Below are 14,075 nucleotides of genomic sequence, written 5' to 3'. Positions count from 1 at the left end.
GTAGTTTGATCCTACAGACCTTGCTAGCAATGCAGAAAAATTATAAGTAAATACAGTCATTAAACTGTGGTACCAAATCCTGACTCTAGAAAGAAATCAGTCTTCTGGCAACAGCAATTTTAGGATATCTGCCTCAGGAACTTCCCTGATCAGCGAATGTCAAGACTACACAGCATATTCGGCTATGTAATACACCTGTATCCCAAGAACGGTGGCCACAAAGCACTTTGAGGAAATGACAACCAGGCAGCTCCTGGGAGGAAGGAAAAAGGTACACTCTGATGGGCAGCAACATCAAAAAGGGGCCATGTGCCTGGCTCTCCAGGGCATGTGTGGGGCCCCAATAAAATGGAGGCTGCAACTCAGGCTGAGGGTTCCAAGCTGCAGAGTACAGAGGGGATGGTCAGGCTAAGAACATTTCATGGCACTCATCACCTATCAGTGGCCACAAACTACAGAAGCAGGGCAAACTAGCCATCTACTTCCTTCTATTCCTGCCTCTCAAGGACTCACAGGCCTCAAGGCAAAGGCTGTAGCTGGGCAGAAGTGCCTCCTGGCTGACTCTGAGGGGTCAAAGGTGAAGTCCTTTGATGAAATCTATGCTGGAACACAGCAAGCCTTCAGCACTGAGTTTGCCAAAACTAACTAATAAAATTTGTTTTCTCAGGTGGCAAAATGACAAACATCCTCATGTCAATACATACATCTGTGGCATAAAGAATGTCCACAATCCTCTGCAATACAGGGTTGTTTTCCCCCTCATTCTCCTGGCAAATCAATTCAATGTTCCTTAGCTTTCCAAAGTAGAAATCTCTTTCTTTCTCCAAGTCTTCGACGGTAAGTTTCAATACGTTGACCTGCACAAGACATTAAAAAGGGTGAGACACCTAGCATTCATGTATCAATAACATATCAAACAACCATCAAACCCAAAAGATGTGGTCCTTCATCAAACTCTCTAACATGGACAAAAACTCACTTTAGTATAATGTCAGTTCTCTTCAGCCCCAGATAAATAACATGGGTTTGTTCATGTCCACCTTGACTATAATACTGTAATTCTTAGGGAAGGGCAGACAGCACCATGGAACATTTAGAAACTTCTTAGGAATTGAGAAAAGATCTAGGAGAAAAAAACTATGAAAGCCTGAGACAAATATAAAAGCAAAATCCAGCCCAGCAGGGCAGCTGACAATCATAAATTGGGTCAATCAAGTCCAGATCTTTCTGCATATGGAGGTCAATGGAAAGAGAGGGTCTGGTCCAGGGCAACAGGGTAGAAATGGTGAGCCAGGAGGGGAAGACTAGCTAAAGACGACTAACACAAGCCCAAGACAGCTAGCACTACAGGAAGCCTGGGCACAGAAAATACAATGTTTTTTTTCCCCATCCACTCCCACCTGCATATTGGGGGAAGGGGGCAATCCTTGACCCAAACGAAAATCATCTTCCGAGGAGAGAGTCCTCACACCTGTCTTTCTCCAAAGAGAGTCTGAAAAGGGAGTGAAGACAGTGGAGGTAGGAAACAAACCACATTCCACTGCTAGGTCCCTCCACTGAGCATCTCACCAGCTCACCACTGCAGGAGCCTTCAAGAGTTCCACTGAGGGGCTCTCATTTCCACAAAGGGGCAATGAAAAAATCAATCTCAGTGTTTAGGCCAGGACTCTATCTAGCCAAGAGTAACAAATGTCATTAACCCTTCCGGTCCTTGATGTGTTTTAAGCATGGTACGTTCTCATTCCAAATCTTGGTACGTTCTCATTCCAAATCTATGACATGTGAATTCACTTTAACTCTCACTGAATGTAAATTACAAGGCATACCATGCAGCATAAAATTCTCAAAGGATTTACAGGCTAGGGCCACATGGAAACCAAGCCAGGAAATCAGAAGTAAAGCAGCTGTAAATAATTTGGGTAACAGAGATTCTGAGAGCCAGAAGGCACCACAGAAATCTAGTCTGACCTTCTGAACTTAAAGCTGCAAAAACTGAAGCGAACAGCTGATCTAGCTTCCCTACAGCCTGATGAAGGAGCCAGACTCAACCCAGGGATCAAATACTATCCCAGGTGGAAGGAAGCTCACCCTTCATAACCTGCAGTCAAGAAGCACCCAGAAATGTGGAGCAGGTGACCAGAACTAGCAGGACCATTCCATCAGAGACTAAATGTCATGCTCACCATCAAAGGCCTAAAAAGACCAAACTAGAAGAGTCAAGGTTCTATTCCAACTACAGAAATTACTTTAAAAAATTAGTTGAAGTTTCAATAAAGTACTACCATCACCTACTGGGCAGCAAAACTAAACTGTCCATGTCCCCCCATTCTCCCAACCCCTGCTTTAATTGCTGTGGTTGCCTTTCCTTAAACATCAGCCCCACAGTGCAGTACCGGCGGCGGCGGCGGCGGCAGCCGTCCGTCTCGAGAGACGATGGTGTAGCTTCTTAAGAGTCTATCTGCACGGCCGAGAATGGCTGTGCAGTCCGACTCGGGAGTGACACGGTATCTGTCTCCTCCCGTGTTGAATCGACATCTTGCGATGACGCTGGAGTGTCCTCTCCAGTGGAGCTGAAGCTACAGAGCCTGGGCAGGGTGATATGGAGGGTCTGCTGTTGCCCATGCAGCAGACCCCCCCTCTCTTCGCAGCTGAAGGGTCCAAGGGAAAGACGGAGTCAATACAGCTTGGCTTCAGGTGCGCCGCAGGAGTTGCCGGTGTTGACTACAACGTCAAACCGCCTTAGGGACTCCGGCTCCGGATTTTCTGTCGGGGTTTACTCCCTTAGCCTTTCCCCTGAAGAGGTATGCCGCAAGGCAGCGGAGGTTTTTTGGAATCAGTTTTCCTTCTCTGATGTGCCCTGACTGGAAGATCGAACCAGCGACACTTAGCTCGCAGGCCGACGCTCAATCCATTGAGCTAAACCAGCCAGGGCTACAGTGTAGTACAAAAGGGGATAAAAGGGCAAGAGTTGACCAACTTCAGCAACAGGAAGCTGCCCTGAATCTTCAGCTCCAAGATCCTAAAGCCTGAGAAGAGGCCTTCTAATCACCTTAGTGATCAAGAAGAAAAGGGAAACCAAAATAGCTTTAAAATGTATGCTAGCTTAAAGTCAACTACATACTCATGTTTCACTAGTGCCTCCCTCACAAACTCATTAAAACTTTCTCTGGGCTACGCATCACTCAGGGCACCAGAACCCAATCTTCTGGGCCTCACCTATAAGGCCAAAGCAAGCATCCTCCCATCATTCAATAACTATGTATCTACAAGAAACATTAAGTACATACTAAGCCAACCGGCTTTCACTTGGCACTCCCCTTAATGTTGCTTTATGAGGTTATTTAAAATCTGTGGCTGCTAATCAACGTCACTCTTAGAATCTTCTCTTCTAGTAAAGTGATAGCTATAAGCTAAGAAACCCAAGAAGAATGCTTAGGACCTGCACTGGCCAACCTGGCAGCTATGAGCCACACATGGCTATCCGAGCCCTTGAAATGTGGCCAGTGCAACTGAGATGGGCTGTACACACTAAACACACAACGGATTTCAAAGGTCTAGTAAGGGCCTTCAAATGTGTAACATCTGTATTGATTATATGTCAAAATGGTCATATTCTGCATACACAGTCATACCTCAGTACTCATGGACTTCAAAGCTAATCAAACCCTGTACTCATCGCATTTTGAGGAGAAAAAAATTAAGCGCTCGGCACTTGCCCAGGACTCATTGCACTGCTAGAATCTGTATGAGTCACGAGGCTGCCCCACAAGAGAAAACGTTTCATCGTTCAGTACTCGTTGGTTTCAGCACTCGTCACAGGTTCCAGAACAAATTAACGAGTACCGAATTACCACTGTATTGGATAGCGTGTTATTAGAGTTAATTTAACCTTGTTTCTTTTTACTTTTTTTTAATGTGGCTACTAGAAATTTTCAAGTTATATATGTGCCTCACATTTCTGGTTCACATTCTATTTCTATTGAACAGCGTTGGTCTGGACTAAAATCAACTAAAAGTAAATTTCTCCACATTTCAGTGCTACAGATCTCCCAAGGTTATGAACACTAAAAGGTAATCTGCACAGAATACATTCTTCTCTTAGCCTAGCAAGCGCATCTGGTTCGATTTCTGGTACTAGTGATAACCCCAGACCTCCACACCTTTGTCATGGCCACAAATTCAAATACCTTCAGGGACCAGAAAGATCGTATAATGAACCAAGGGAGCGAGTAACAGGGTGTGGTAAAGACTCTGGCAACCTGGAGAGAAGCTAAAATCTTTCATATTAAAAAATAATAATAACACAGGCCAAAGTACTTCTGAGGCAGGGCTGAACCAGCTGTGTATGAGCTGGGTTCAAATCCCAGCTCAAGTTACTTAACCTCTCTGAGCCACATTATCCTAATCTGTAAAACCTCATAGGGCTAATGCAGAAGTGAAATTAAAGTACTTAATCACATAATGGCACACACTCTAAAAATGTTAGCTGTTTTTCTGTTATTAACATTCACATATCCCATACACATAATTAACACTCATGTACATATTTCATACACAAATTTTATTCCTGTGAACTTTAAAAAACACTTCAGGTCATATCTCACTCTATAAAGACAACAGACAGGAACGACAAGAACCACAAGTTTCTATCCACTGACCTTACCCAATTTCTCCCAACACCATTCCAGGCACATCACATAACACCAGCTCAAAGAACGAGCTCCACTTCCCAGGAGCGATACTGCTTCCTGTGTACACCCAGGCCCGGAAAACGAGTTACAGCCGTCTTATTCTCCAGCACTTCTCTACTGCAGTGACAGCACCCACAGAATGCTCAAGGCAGCCACACAAACGGGGACGGTGACCCAGTCACCACAATACTCCTAACGCACCTAGGACCATGAGTCACACACAGCTCAGAGAACTGAAAAAACGAAACACGAGCTTTGGGCTGTCCCACACCTGGGCCACAAGAGGTGCTAGATGAAAACGAGGCTGTGTGCCCCAGGTTTTAAGACTTGGCTTTTAGGAAAGTGAAAAAAAGTCCAATCGCAAACTCATAGGGATAACGAAGCATCCAGATTTTAAAGCTGGGATTAATCAAGAGAATCACCCAAAAGCAAACAAGCAAATAACCACAAGCATTAGTGAGAAAATGTTTAAAACTTTTCCTGATCCATAGACCTCTGACAAGTACCTTCAGGATATTAATTAATCCAAAAGAAGACATTTCAAATCACTGACCTATTAAGAACAGAAGAACAGGCTTTTCATACCAGTTTCACTCTCAACTTAGACTTCAGAAGAGAAACTGTGAGATCTTTTAAAAAATTATTCAGAAAGAAACTCCTTATCTTTTGTCAGAGCCAAAATTCAAGAGACACTCTGAATCCCACAGAGCCCTAAAATCATTCCAGAGACATCAACAGGGTTCTACTGCATAGGTGGGCTTCCAAACTAAGACACTGGTTTCTGTCACACTAACAGATATCAGAAACACCTGAAACCCGTCTTCCACGTCTACCCCCACCTCCACGCTGCCCACACAGCTCCTGACAGGCTCACACCTGCCACATGCCCCACACGGCTCCTGACACACTCACACATGCCACATGTTTCAGCAGTCAAAGTAGGTCTTTTGAGACCATGAGTAAGCCTCCTCTGGTCAGTGCTGCTTGACTTTCCCCTGACATGACTCCAATCTGGGTCACAGGAAGGACCTACCTGCTGCATCAGTTCAGCTGCTTCATCATCCCCATTGCCCATACCAGGATTCTTCCGCACCACACCTGGGCCAGCCTTAGGGGTTGCAGTAGTTTTGTGTGTCGCAATGGGTCTCTGTGGAGCTGAGAGAGGAGCAGAGGTCTTTCTAAGAGCAGAAATTTCAAAACAATAAAGAACCCACCAGACAACAAGAGGCAGCTGTGACCAACTGCCCTCCACAGTAATGCAGTGAAGGAACCCAATGTTGAGAGTTCAGCACATACGACAACACCCCCAAGTTTGCCCAAAGTTCTTTTATCCTGGCAGCAAAGTTAAGTACCAGTTTTAGCCACAATCTCTTGTACCAAATTAGTCCGTCAGTGAGGTCTTTTTGCCACTTGGGTGAATAGAACTATTATCTGAAAGAGGCACACACAGTTGCTCTACCTTAACTCATTTCCTACCAAGCCACCAGCAGGGCAGCTTCAAGGCATAAAGGCAAATTGCTTGCCAGGAGTGAGTTAACAGTGCCAGCTATGGCTGTGTACTCACAGTTCCCCACCTGGAAAGTAAGATACCTCCTAACTCAGAACCTGAGATTCCTTGGATTGGGAAGAGCAAGGTGGTAGAGATTGCTCTTACAACTAATTACTTCAAAACCCCTACCTTGCTTACCTTTTAGAAGGTGTTGAGAAGGGTTAGGAAAGAAAAGCAGAGGACTGACCAGGATTTGCAAACTTCTCTCAGTAGTAATAGCCAGAAGCAGACAAAGACAAGGAAAAAGTAGTAAAGGGGCCAAGATCTACAAGTTAAAATAATCAAGACTAGGCTACCTCAAAGCAAATGTATCATTTATGATTTTATTCATTCATCCAGCAATCATTTTGTAAAGCTTATACATTATGCCAGGCTTAGAAATATCTGATTTTCCTGACATCCTCTATTATTCAGTAACCACAAGGCCTATTACCTACACACAATAACAGGCATTTCCTCTGGATGATCTCTAGTACCATCTCCAGTACGTTTTCTTCTAGTAAGTTTATCCTGAAGACTAAAGGCTTAATGCAAGTCTCCACTTGCCTGTTAGCCACACCTGAAATATGAAATGTACATATTCCATTCTAAGCAGCTAAAAAATAAAAGTACTCAATATTTGGAGAAACTGGAGCCCTCATGTACACTACTGATGGGAATGCAAAATGGTTCAGCCACTTTGGAAAATAGTCAGGTAGTTCTGCAAAAGGTTAAACATAGTTACCCACACAACCCAAGGATTAAGCTCCAGGAATATATACCCAAGAAAAATGAAAATGTATGTCCACAAAGAAACATGTATAGGAATATTCATAGCAGCATTATTCCTAACAGCTAAAAAGTGGAAACACAAATGATCAACTGATGAATAAATAAAATGATATAGTCATACAATGGAATACTAGTCACCCATAAAAAGGAATTAAGTACTAACACATGCTATAACGTGGATAAATGTTGAAAACATGCTAAACGAAAAAAGCCAGACACAAAAAGACACACATTCTATGATTCCATTTATATGAGATCATATAAAAATTAAAAAGTACTCAACATCCCTCTCTTCCAACCAGATGGCTCAGCCTCTTTCTCAAGGTACAATGGGACCTTAACTAATATTCTTGCCACCTTCTGGAAAAGGAAGAGTAAGCATCTGTAGAACATCCACCCTGTCCCAAAATACAGGTGCATTCTATAGATATACTACTGTAAACACATTTTGAGAAACCTACAGGCCAAGACTTTTTAGAGGAGGTCTCTAAAAACAGCCCCCCACCCCAACAACCCCCAGCCTCCCAGATTCTGCTGGTATCAAAGCAAGCCAAAGCCACTTAACAGCTAAAGTTCTTGGGAGGGCAGGGAAGCTGTAAGTACAGGAAGCTGATCTACAGACAGAATGATGATGCAGAGAGCCAAGAACCGTCCCCTGAGAGACCTAGAAAGCTCCTTAAGTTCCTGGGAGCTCAGGTCTGGTTGTAACAGGGCTCTGTGTAATGTCCTTGTGTTCAAACTAAAGCTCTTTCATGTGAACTAACCTCAGGGGTTTCTATTCCATACAACTAAAGAGCCTTGGCAAAACTACACACAGTAACTCATCCAGACTTCAAAAGCAACCCTCTGGGACACATATTCAAATTCTCATTTTATACAGGAGGAAACTGTAGGGAAGAGGTAAAGTGGCTTACACAGGGCTAGAGACCTTAAAACCACAACCACAGGTCTATGTGATGCCACACTACATGCCCCTGCCACATAGCTGGAATTAGGCTCCTTAAGCCTATAGCTACCCAAAATTCTCGTTAGGGCCCTGGCTGGTGTGGCTCAGTGGATTGAGCACCAGCCTGTGAACCAAAGTGTCATTGGATTGATTCCCAGTCAGGGCACATGCCTGGGCTGCAGGTCAGGTCCTCAGTTGGGGGCGTGTGAGAGGCAACCACAAATTGATGTTTCTCTCCCTCTCTTTCTCTCTCCTTCCCCTCTCTCTAAAAATAAATAAATAAAATCTTTTAAAAAAAACTGAATGAATGAATACCTGGGAAACTATTATTTGGAAATAGTATCTGCTCGGTTTTTTACCTGCACTGCTAGAGCTGAGAGGTTTCTTCGGTTTGTTCAGAGCTGGAGCAACAAGGGAGGGGGCCACTGTAGTTTCTTGACCTTGTCTGGCAGCGACAGGGTCATAGTCTTTTCCATCATAGTTTGCATCAAAAAACTTCTTGAACCACTGAACGAATTCAAAATTGTCCTGAAACTTTCCTTTTACTAATTTGTCCACGGGAATTATCTGCAAAGAAACATCAAGACTGTTTAGCCCAAAGCAAGAGGCTTTTGGCAAGCACCACATGTTCATATATCAAATTGGTATAAGGTTCTAAAACAATTTAGAGGCAAGAACTTAGTACAAAGTAAACAGCTGAAAGTTTAGAAAGCAAGCTTCATCCAGCTTGCCTTTCACAGAATACTTCTATCTACCAAATGCCTTCCAAGTCCATCAAAAGGAATCAGAAATGCAAAAGGATCAAGTATCACATATAAGTCACATACACAATCCCAAACCCATCCTAATATATGACATTCCACTTTGAAGAGCAGGTCTCCTGTTTAAGTTGCACGGCCACAGTGCCTGTCACAAAACACAGAATCCAGAGCACAAACTAACACAAGTATCTACAATAAACCATGTTATGTTTTTATAGTAATTCCAATCCTGTTAAAATATACTTTAAAGACTCTAAGTTTTGTTATTATACAAGAATACTGTATTATCAGATATTACTTCAAGTCACTGGACTACTAATTGGCCAGAGGTTAACTATCTTCAAGAATTCCAGGTACAATGGCATTTTTATAAAAAATGTATGTAATAATCTGAACTATACCCACCCCTCTAAACAAGTAAATATAAAATTACTTTGTATAATACTGAAACATTTACAAATAAAACATTGTCTGGAATTCCAAAATAATCCAAGTGTACATGTGGTAGGGTAGGGTTCTAGCGGAAACAAAAACTAGACGTGAGTTGGTAACTGTGGGGGTACAAAGGGGATTACTGCACTATACATTTGCTTTAGAAAATTACCTTAATTAAAAAAAACATCAAATTCTAAAAAAAGAAAAAGATAAATTACTGTATATAATAAGCTGCACCTAGTTTAAACTATGCCTGGTAACTAAATGATATTCTTACAATATACATGCATATCTTATATACTGCAGAGATAAAACTAAAATAAAGACTGAAGGCAAAATAAACAAAAACCAGACAAACCAGCAAGTTAATTAGGGGGTGATTATAAGCTTTACTAAAAAAAAAAAAAAAAAAAAGTTTTTCCCAAAAAATGGCTTAAAAGGATAAACCCTTCTGATAGGAGAGGGTAGAAACTGCTTAATTTTGCAACAGATACACACTGCTTAACAATGGGGATACATTTTGAGAAATGCATTGTTAGGCAATTCTGTCATTGTGCAAACATCATAGTGTGCACTTACACAAACCTAGATGGTATAGTCTACTACACACCTAGGCTACATGTAATAGCCTACTGCTCCTAGGCTACTAACCTATACAGAATGTAACTGTACAACACCTCACAAGATCCAATCAAGCACAAGACAGAATGATGCAACAGACACAGTCAAGACAGGATGTGTGAGGCTGCTGCTGGCATGACACAGCATACTGTTTTACAGCAGACTTTTTCTTTTAAGTAGGAAGAGTATGCTCTAAAATAACAATTATGGGGCAGGGGACAGCAACGGGGGAGAAATGGGACAACTGCAATAGAACAATAAAAACTAAAAATAAAATAACAATTAAAAAGTATAGTAAATACGTAAACCAGTAACATAGACGTTAATTATCATTATCAAGTATTATGTAGTATACACAGTAATTACCTGTACTATATACTATACCTTTATGACTGGCAGAGCAGTAGGTTTACTTACACCAGCATCACCACAAACACTTAACACGTTGTGCTACGATGCTACGATGTCACTAGGTGATAGGAATTTTCCAGCTCCATTATAATCTCAGATAGGAGGTCCTTTATTAAGTGAAACATTATGTGGCTCATGACTATAATCTATTAGTATTACCTACTAAAACAGAGATAATCTTTGTCCTTCTGAGGGCTGGTAGACAGTGTTTCTGGTACCTTTAAATAACCTTGGGGGCAAGAGGGAAATTCCAAACCCAAAGGAATCTTCCTTGTACCTTGCGTTTACAAAGCAAGTATTTCTATAATCTTCTCTATTAGAACTACTTATTGTACCATATGATACACTTTACGGAAGTAAATTCAGGGATTAAAGAGTTAGATCTCCGACTAATAGATTAAACAGGTTGATTCCTACAGATGGTTACTAACTTCACTATAAAGAAAGAAGACAGCAAGGGAGCGGGGGTGGGAGGTTAGAGGGAAACTCTGCTCCCAGTAAATTCTATGTTAACTAGAGAAAAGATAACTATGTAAACTGGGAAAAGAAAAAAGAAAATGTTCAAAGTCATGGACCAGCATCTGTCTCTTTAGTAATAATTACTAGTCAAGAAACAACCCAAACAAAAGAATAAAATGTACCTACTTTGTCAACACCCATTCTCTTAAAACCTGCTTGTAGTATTTTGAAGTTCTGGATGTATTCATGTTCTAGCTTAGCTTGGAATTTCACTTTCTTCAAGGCAATGGAGCCAGGGAACAGCATGTCCATAAACTGACAATAGGCAGCCCCTGAATGAACAATAACAGAAGAATGAAGTACACAACAGATCATTAAATGTTATTATTAAAGCAGCAGGGTGAACTTTACTCCCAACTCCACTTAACCCAGGTACAGTGGACCTACAAAACCCAAAAGCTTCAATACCACTTGACTTTGAAGTCATTTTTAAAATTTGTGACAAGGCTGTGGTTTTACCTGATAGGTTCTAGAGCACATTTGTAACTTGGAAGACAATGATGAGGAGAAAAGGAGTATTTCTATGAAATATTAAAACTACTCTTTATTAGAAACTAACATAATAAAACGACCACTGCAAAAAAAATGAATGCATAGTATAGAAAAAAGGAAAACAGTGATATTTTCTGATTTTTTCAAGGACATACCCTTCTCCCTCATGAGCAGGAGGGCTTTCCCAAATATTTCAAAGATCCATTCTCTGACCTAGGTTAAAAAAAATTTTTTTCTACAGACTTTCTGAGCTTTTCCCATCTCTACATAAACTTAGCTATGTTTACTGCAGCATTATACATAAAAGCCAAGCTATGGAGGCAACCTAGGTTTCGTCAATAGACAACTGGCTAGAAAAGCAGCGCCGGCCTGCCGTGTGGAGGTTCCTCTAGAGTGTCATTTCTCCAGCAGCGGCAGTTCTCACTACAGCGCCAGGACGAAATCTGGCTCGTGTTCGACCGCAGAGAGCTGTCTCTTCTCACTCGGCTGCGGGAAATCGTGCTGAGGCAACTGAGTCCGCGATGGAGAGAGAAAAGGAACAGTTCCATAAACTCTTCATTGGTGGCTTGGCTTTGACACCACAGAAGAAAGTCTGAGGAACTACTACGAGCAATGGGGGAAAACTTACAGACTCTGTGGTAATGAGAGATCCTGCAAGCAAAAGATCAAGATGATTTGGTTTTGTAACTTTTCCACCCATGGCTGAGGCTGATGCTGCCATGGCTACAAGACCTCATTCAATTGATGGGAGAGTGGTTGAGCCAAAATGTGCTGTTGCAAGAGAGGAATCTGGAAAGCCAGGGGCTCATGCAACTGTGAAGAAGGTATTGGTGGTATTAAAGAAGATATTAAGGAGAATAATCTTAGAGATTACTTTGAGGAATATGGAAAAATTGATACCACTGAGATAATTACTGATAGGCAGTCTGAAAAGAAAAGAGGCTTCGGATTTGTTACTTTTGATGACCATGATCCTGTGGATAAGATTTTGTTGCAGAAATACCATACCATCAATGATCATAATGCAGAAGAAAGGCTTTGTCTAGACAAGAAATGAAGGAAGTTCAAAGTTCTATAAGTGGAAGAGGAAGCAACTTTGGTTTTGGAGACTCCCGCAGTGGCGGTGGAAATTTTGGACCAGGACTGGGAAGTAACTTTAGAGGAAGATCTGACGGCTATAGAAGTGGTCGTGGATTTGGGGATGGCTATAATGGGTATGGCGGAGGACCTGGAGGTGGCAATTTTGAACGCAGCCCTGGTTATGGAGGAGGAAGAGAAGGATATGGTGGTGGAGGACCTGGATACAGCAACCAGGGTGGGGGCTACAGAGGTGGTTATGACAACTACGGAAGAGGAAATTATGGAAGTGGAAATTATAATGATTTTGGAAATTATAACCAGCAACCTTCTAACTACGGTTCAATGAAGAGTTGAAATTTTGGTGGTAGCAGGAACATGGGTGCACCATATGATGGAGGAAACTATGGTCCCAGAGGAACTGGTGACTATAGAGGGAGAAGCCCATATTGAGCATCTTCCTATTTGCCATGGGCTTCACTGTATAGATAGGAGGATGACAGCCCAGAGGTAACAGAACAGCCTCAGGTTTTCGAAATAACAATGTTAAGGAAACTCTTTTCCCAGTCATGCATAAGTATGCAGTGACATGGCAGAAGACACCGGAGTAAATGCAGAGAGCCATTCTGTGGATAGATTGGATTATTTAATAACATTACCTTACTGTGGAGGAATGATTGTAAAAAAAATACCTTTGAGACCGTTTCTTAGCTTTTTAATTGTTTATTTCTAGTGGTTTTTGTAAGAGTGTAGAAGCATTCTTTCTTTAATAATGTTAAATTTGTAAGTTTCAGGTGATATTTTTAAAGATTTTTCTCAAAAGTTTTGAAAAGCTATTAGCCAGGATCATGGTGTAATAAGACATAACACATTTTTCTTTTTAAAAAATGTAAGTGCACGTATAGAGTTAAGAAGCTGTTGTATATTTATGATTTAATAAAATAATTCTAAAGGAAAAAAAAAAAAGACAACTGGCTAAAGATGTGGTACATATTGGGTTAGCCAAAAAGTTCCTTTGGTTTTTTTCCACAGATGGCACTAATAGCACTTAGTTGTCTTTAACTTCATTCAAAACAACTTTGTTAGAATGTATTGTGACAGCTGTCATATCAACGTGCATTTTTTAAAAATTGGTGAATTTTTGTGTAGCCATTTTAATACTGAAGATGGGAGAAGATAGGCAACATTTTCAGCATATTATGCTTCATTATTTTAAGAAAGGTAAAAACACAAGTGAAATGCAAAAAAGAAAATGTGTGCAGTGCATGGAGAAGGTGCTGTGACTGCTCAGTTGGGTCACATGTGGTTTGCAAAGTTCCATTCTGGAGATTTCCTGCTGAATGATGCTCCACAGTCAGGCAGACAGTTGAAGTTGGTAAGAATCAAATCGAGACACTGCTTGAGAACAATCAACATTATACCACGCAAGAAGGCAGCCAACATACTCAAAATATCCAAATCAATAGTTATTGGTGAAAATGAAAAATTTGTCTTTTATTTTACAGAAAAACCCTATGGACTTTTTGGACAACCCAATACATACAACAAAATATTACTCAGCCAGGCTCTGGCCAGGTAGCTCAGTTGATTAAAGCATCATCCCGATACATCAAGGTTTCAGGTTCAATCCTATCTATCCCCAGTCAGAGCACATAGAAGGATCAACCAATGGCCCTGACTGGTGTGGTTCAGTGGGTCAGGCATCATCCTGCAAACCAAAAGATCACCAGTTTGATCCCTAGTCAGGGCACATGCCTGGATTGTGGACCAGGTCCCCAGCTGGGGGTGTTCGGGGGCGTGTG

General features: G+C 41.5%; 1 protein-coding gene and 1 pseudogene across 2 annotated transcripts in view; one reads left to right on the top strand and one right to left on the bottom strand.

The window, feature by feature from the left end:
* The window catches only part of MAPRE1 (microtubule associated protein RP/EB family member 1), a 30,894-nt gene that overhangs the window by 1,530 nt on the left and 15,289 nt on the right, over window positions 1–14,075 (bottom strand). For both annotated transcript variants that reach the window (XM_090286229.1, XM_090286230.1), the window contains exons 3-6: window positions 10,831–10,976; window positions 8,317–8,524; window positions 5,725–5,846; window positions 705–857 (exon numbers count right to left, since the gene is read on the bottom strand). In XM_090286229.1, coding sequence (XP_090142355.1) covers window positions 705–857; window positions 5,725–5,846; window positions 8,317–8,524; window positions 10,831–10,976 — 629 coding nt within the window. The remainder of the gene's footprint in view (window positions 1–704; window positions 858–5,724; window positions 5,847–8,316; window positions 8,525–10,830; window positions 10,977–14,075) is intronic.
* Window positions 11,718–12,726, top strand: LOC150003417 (heterogeneous nuclear ribonucleoproteins A2/B1 pseudogene; annotated as a pseudogene).

This window comes from Furipterus horrens, unplaced genomic scaffold, assembly GCF_987537825.1.
Source record: "Furipterus horrens unplaced genomic scaffold, mFurHor1.1.pri manual_scaffold_8, whole genome shotgun sequence".
In the NCBI taxonomy this organism is placed as follows: Eukaryota; Metazoa; Chordata; class Mammalia; order Chiroptera; family Furipteridae; genus Furipterus; species Furipterus horrens.
Note: the sequence above shows the minus strand (reverse complement) of the source record. Positions and strands in the feature narration are given on the sequence as shown.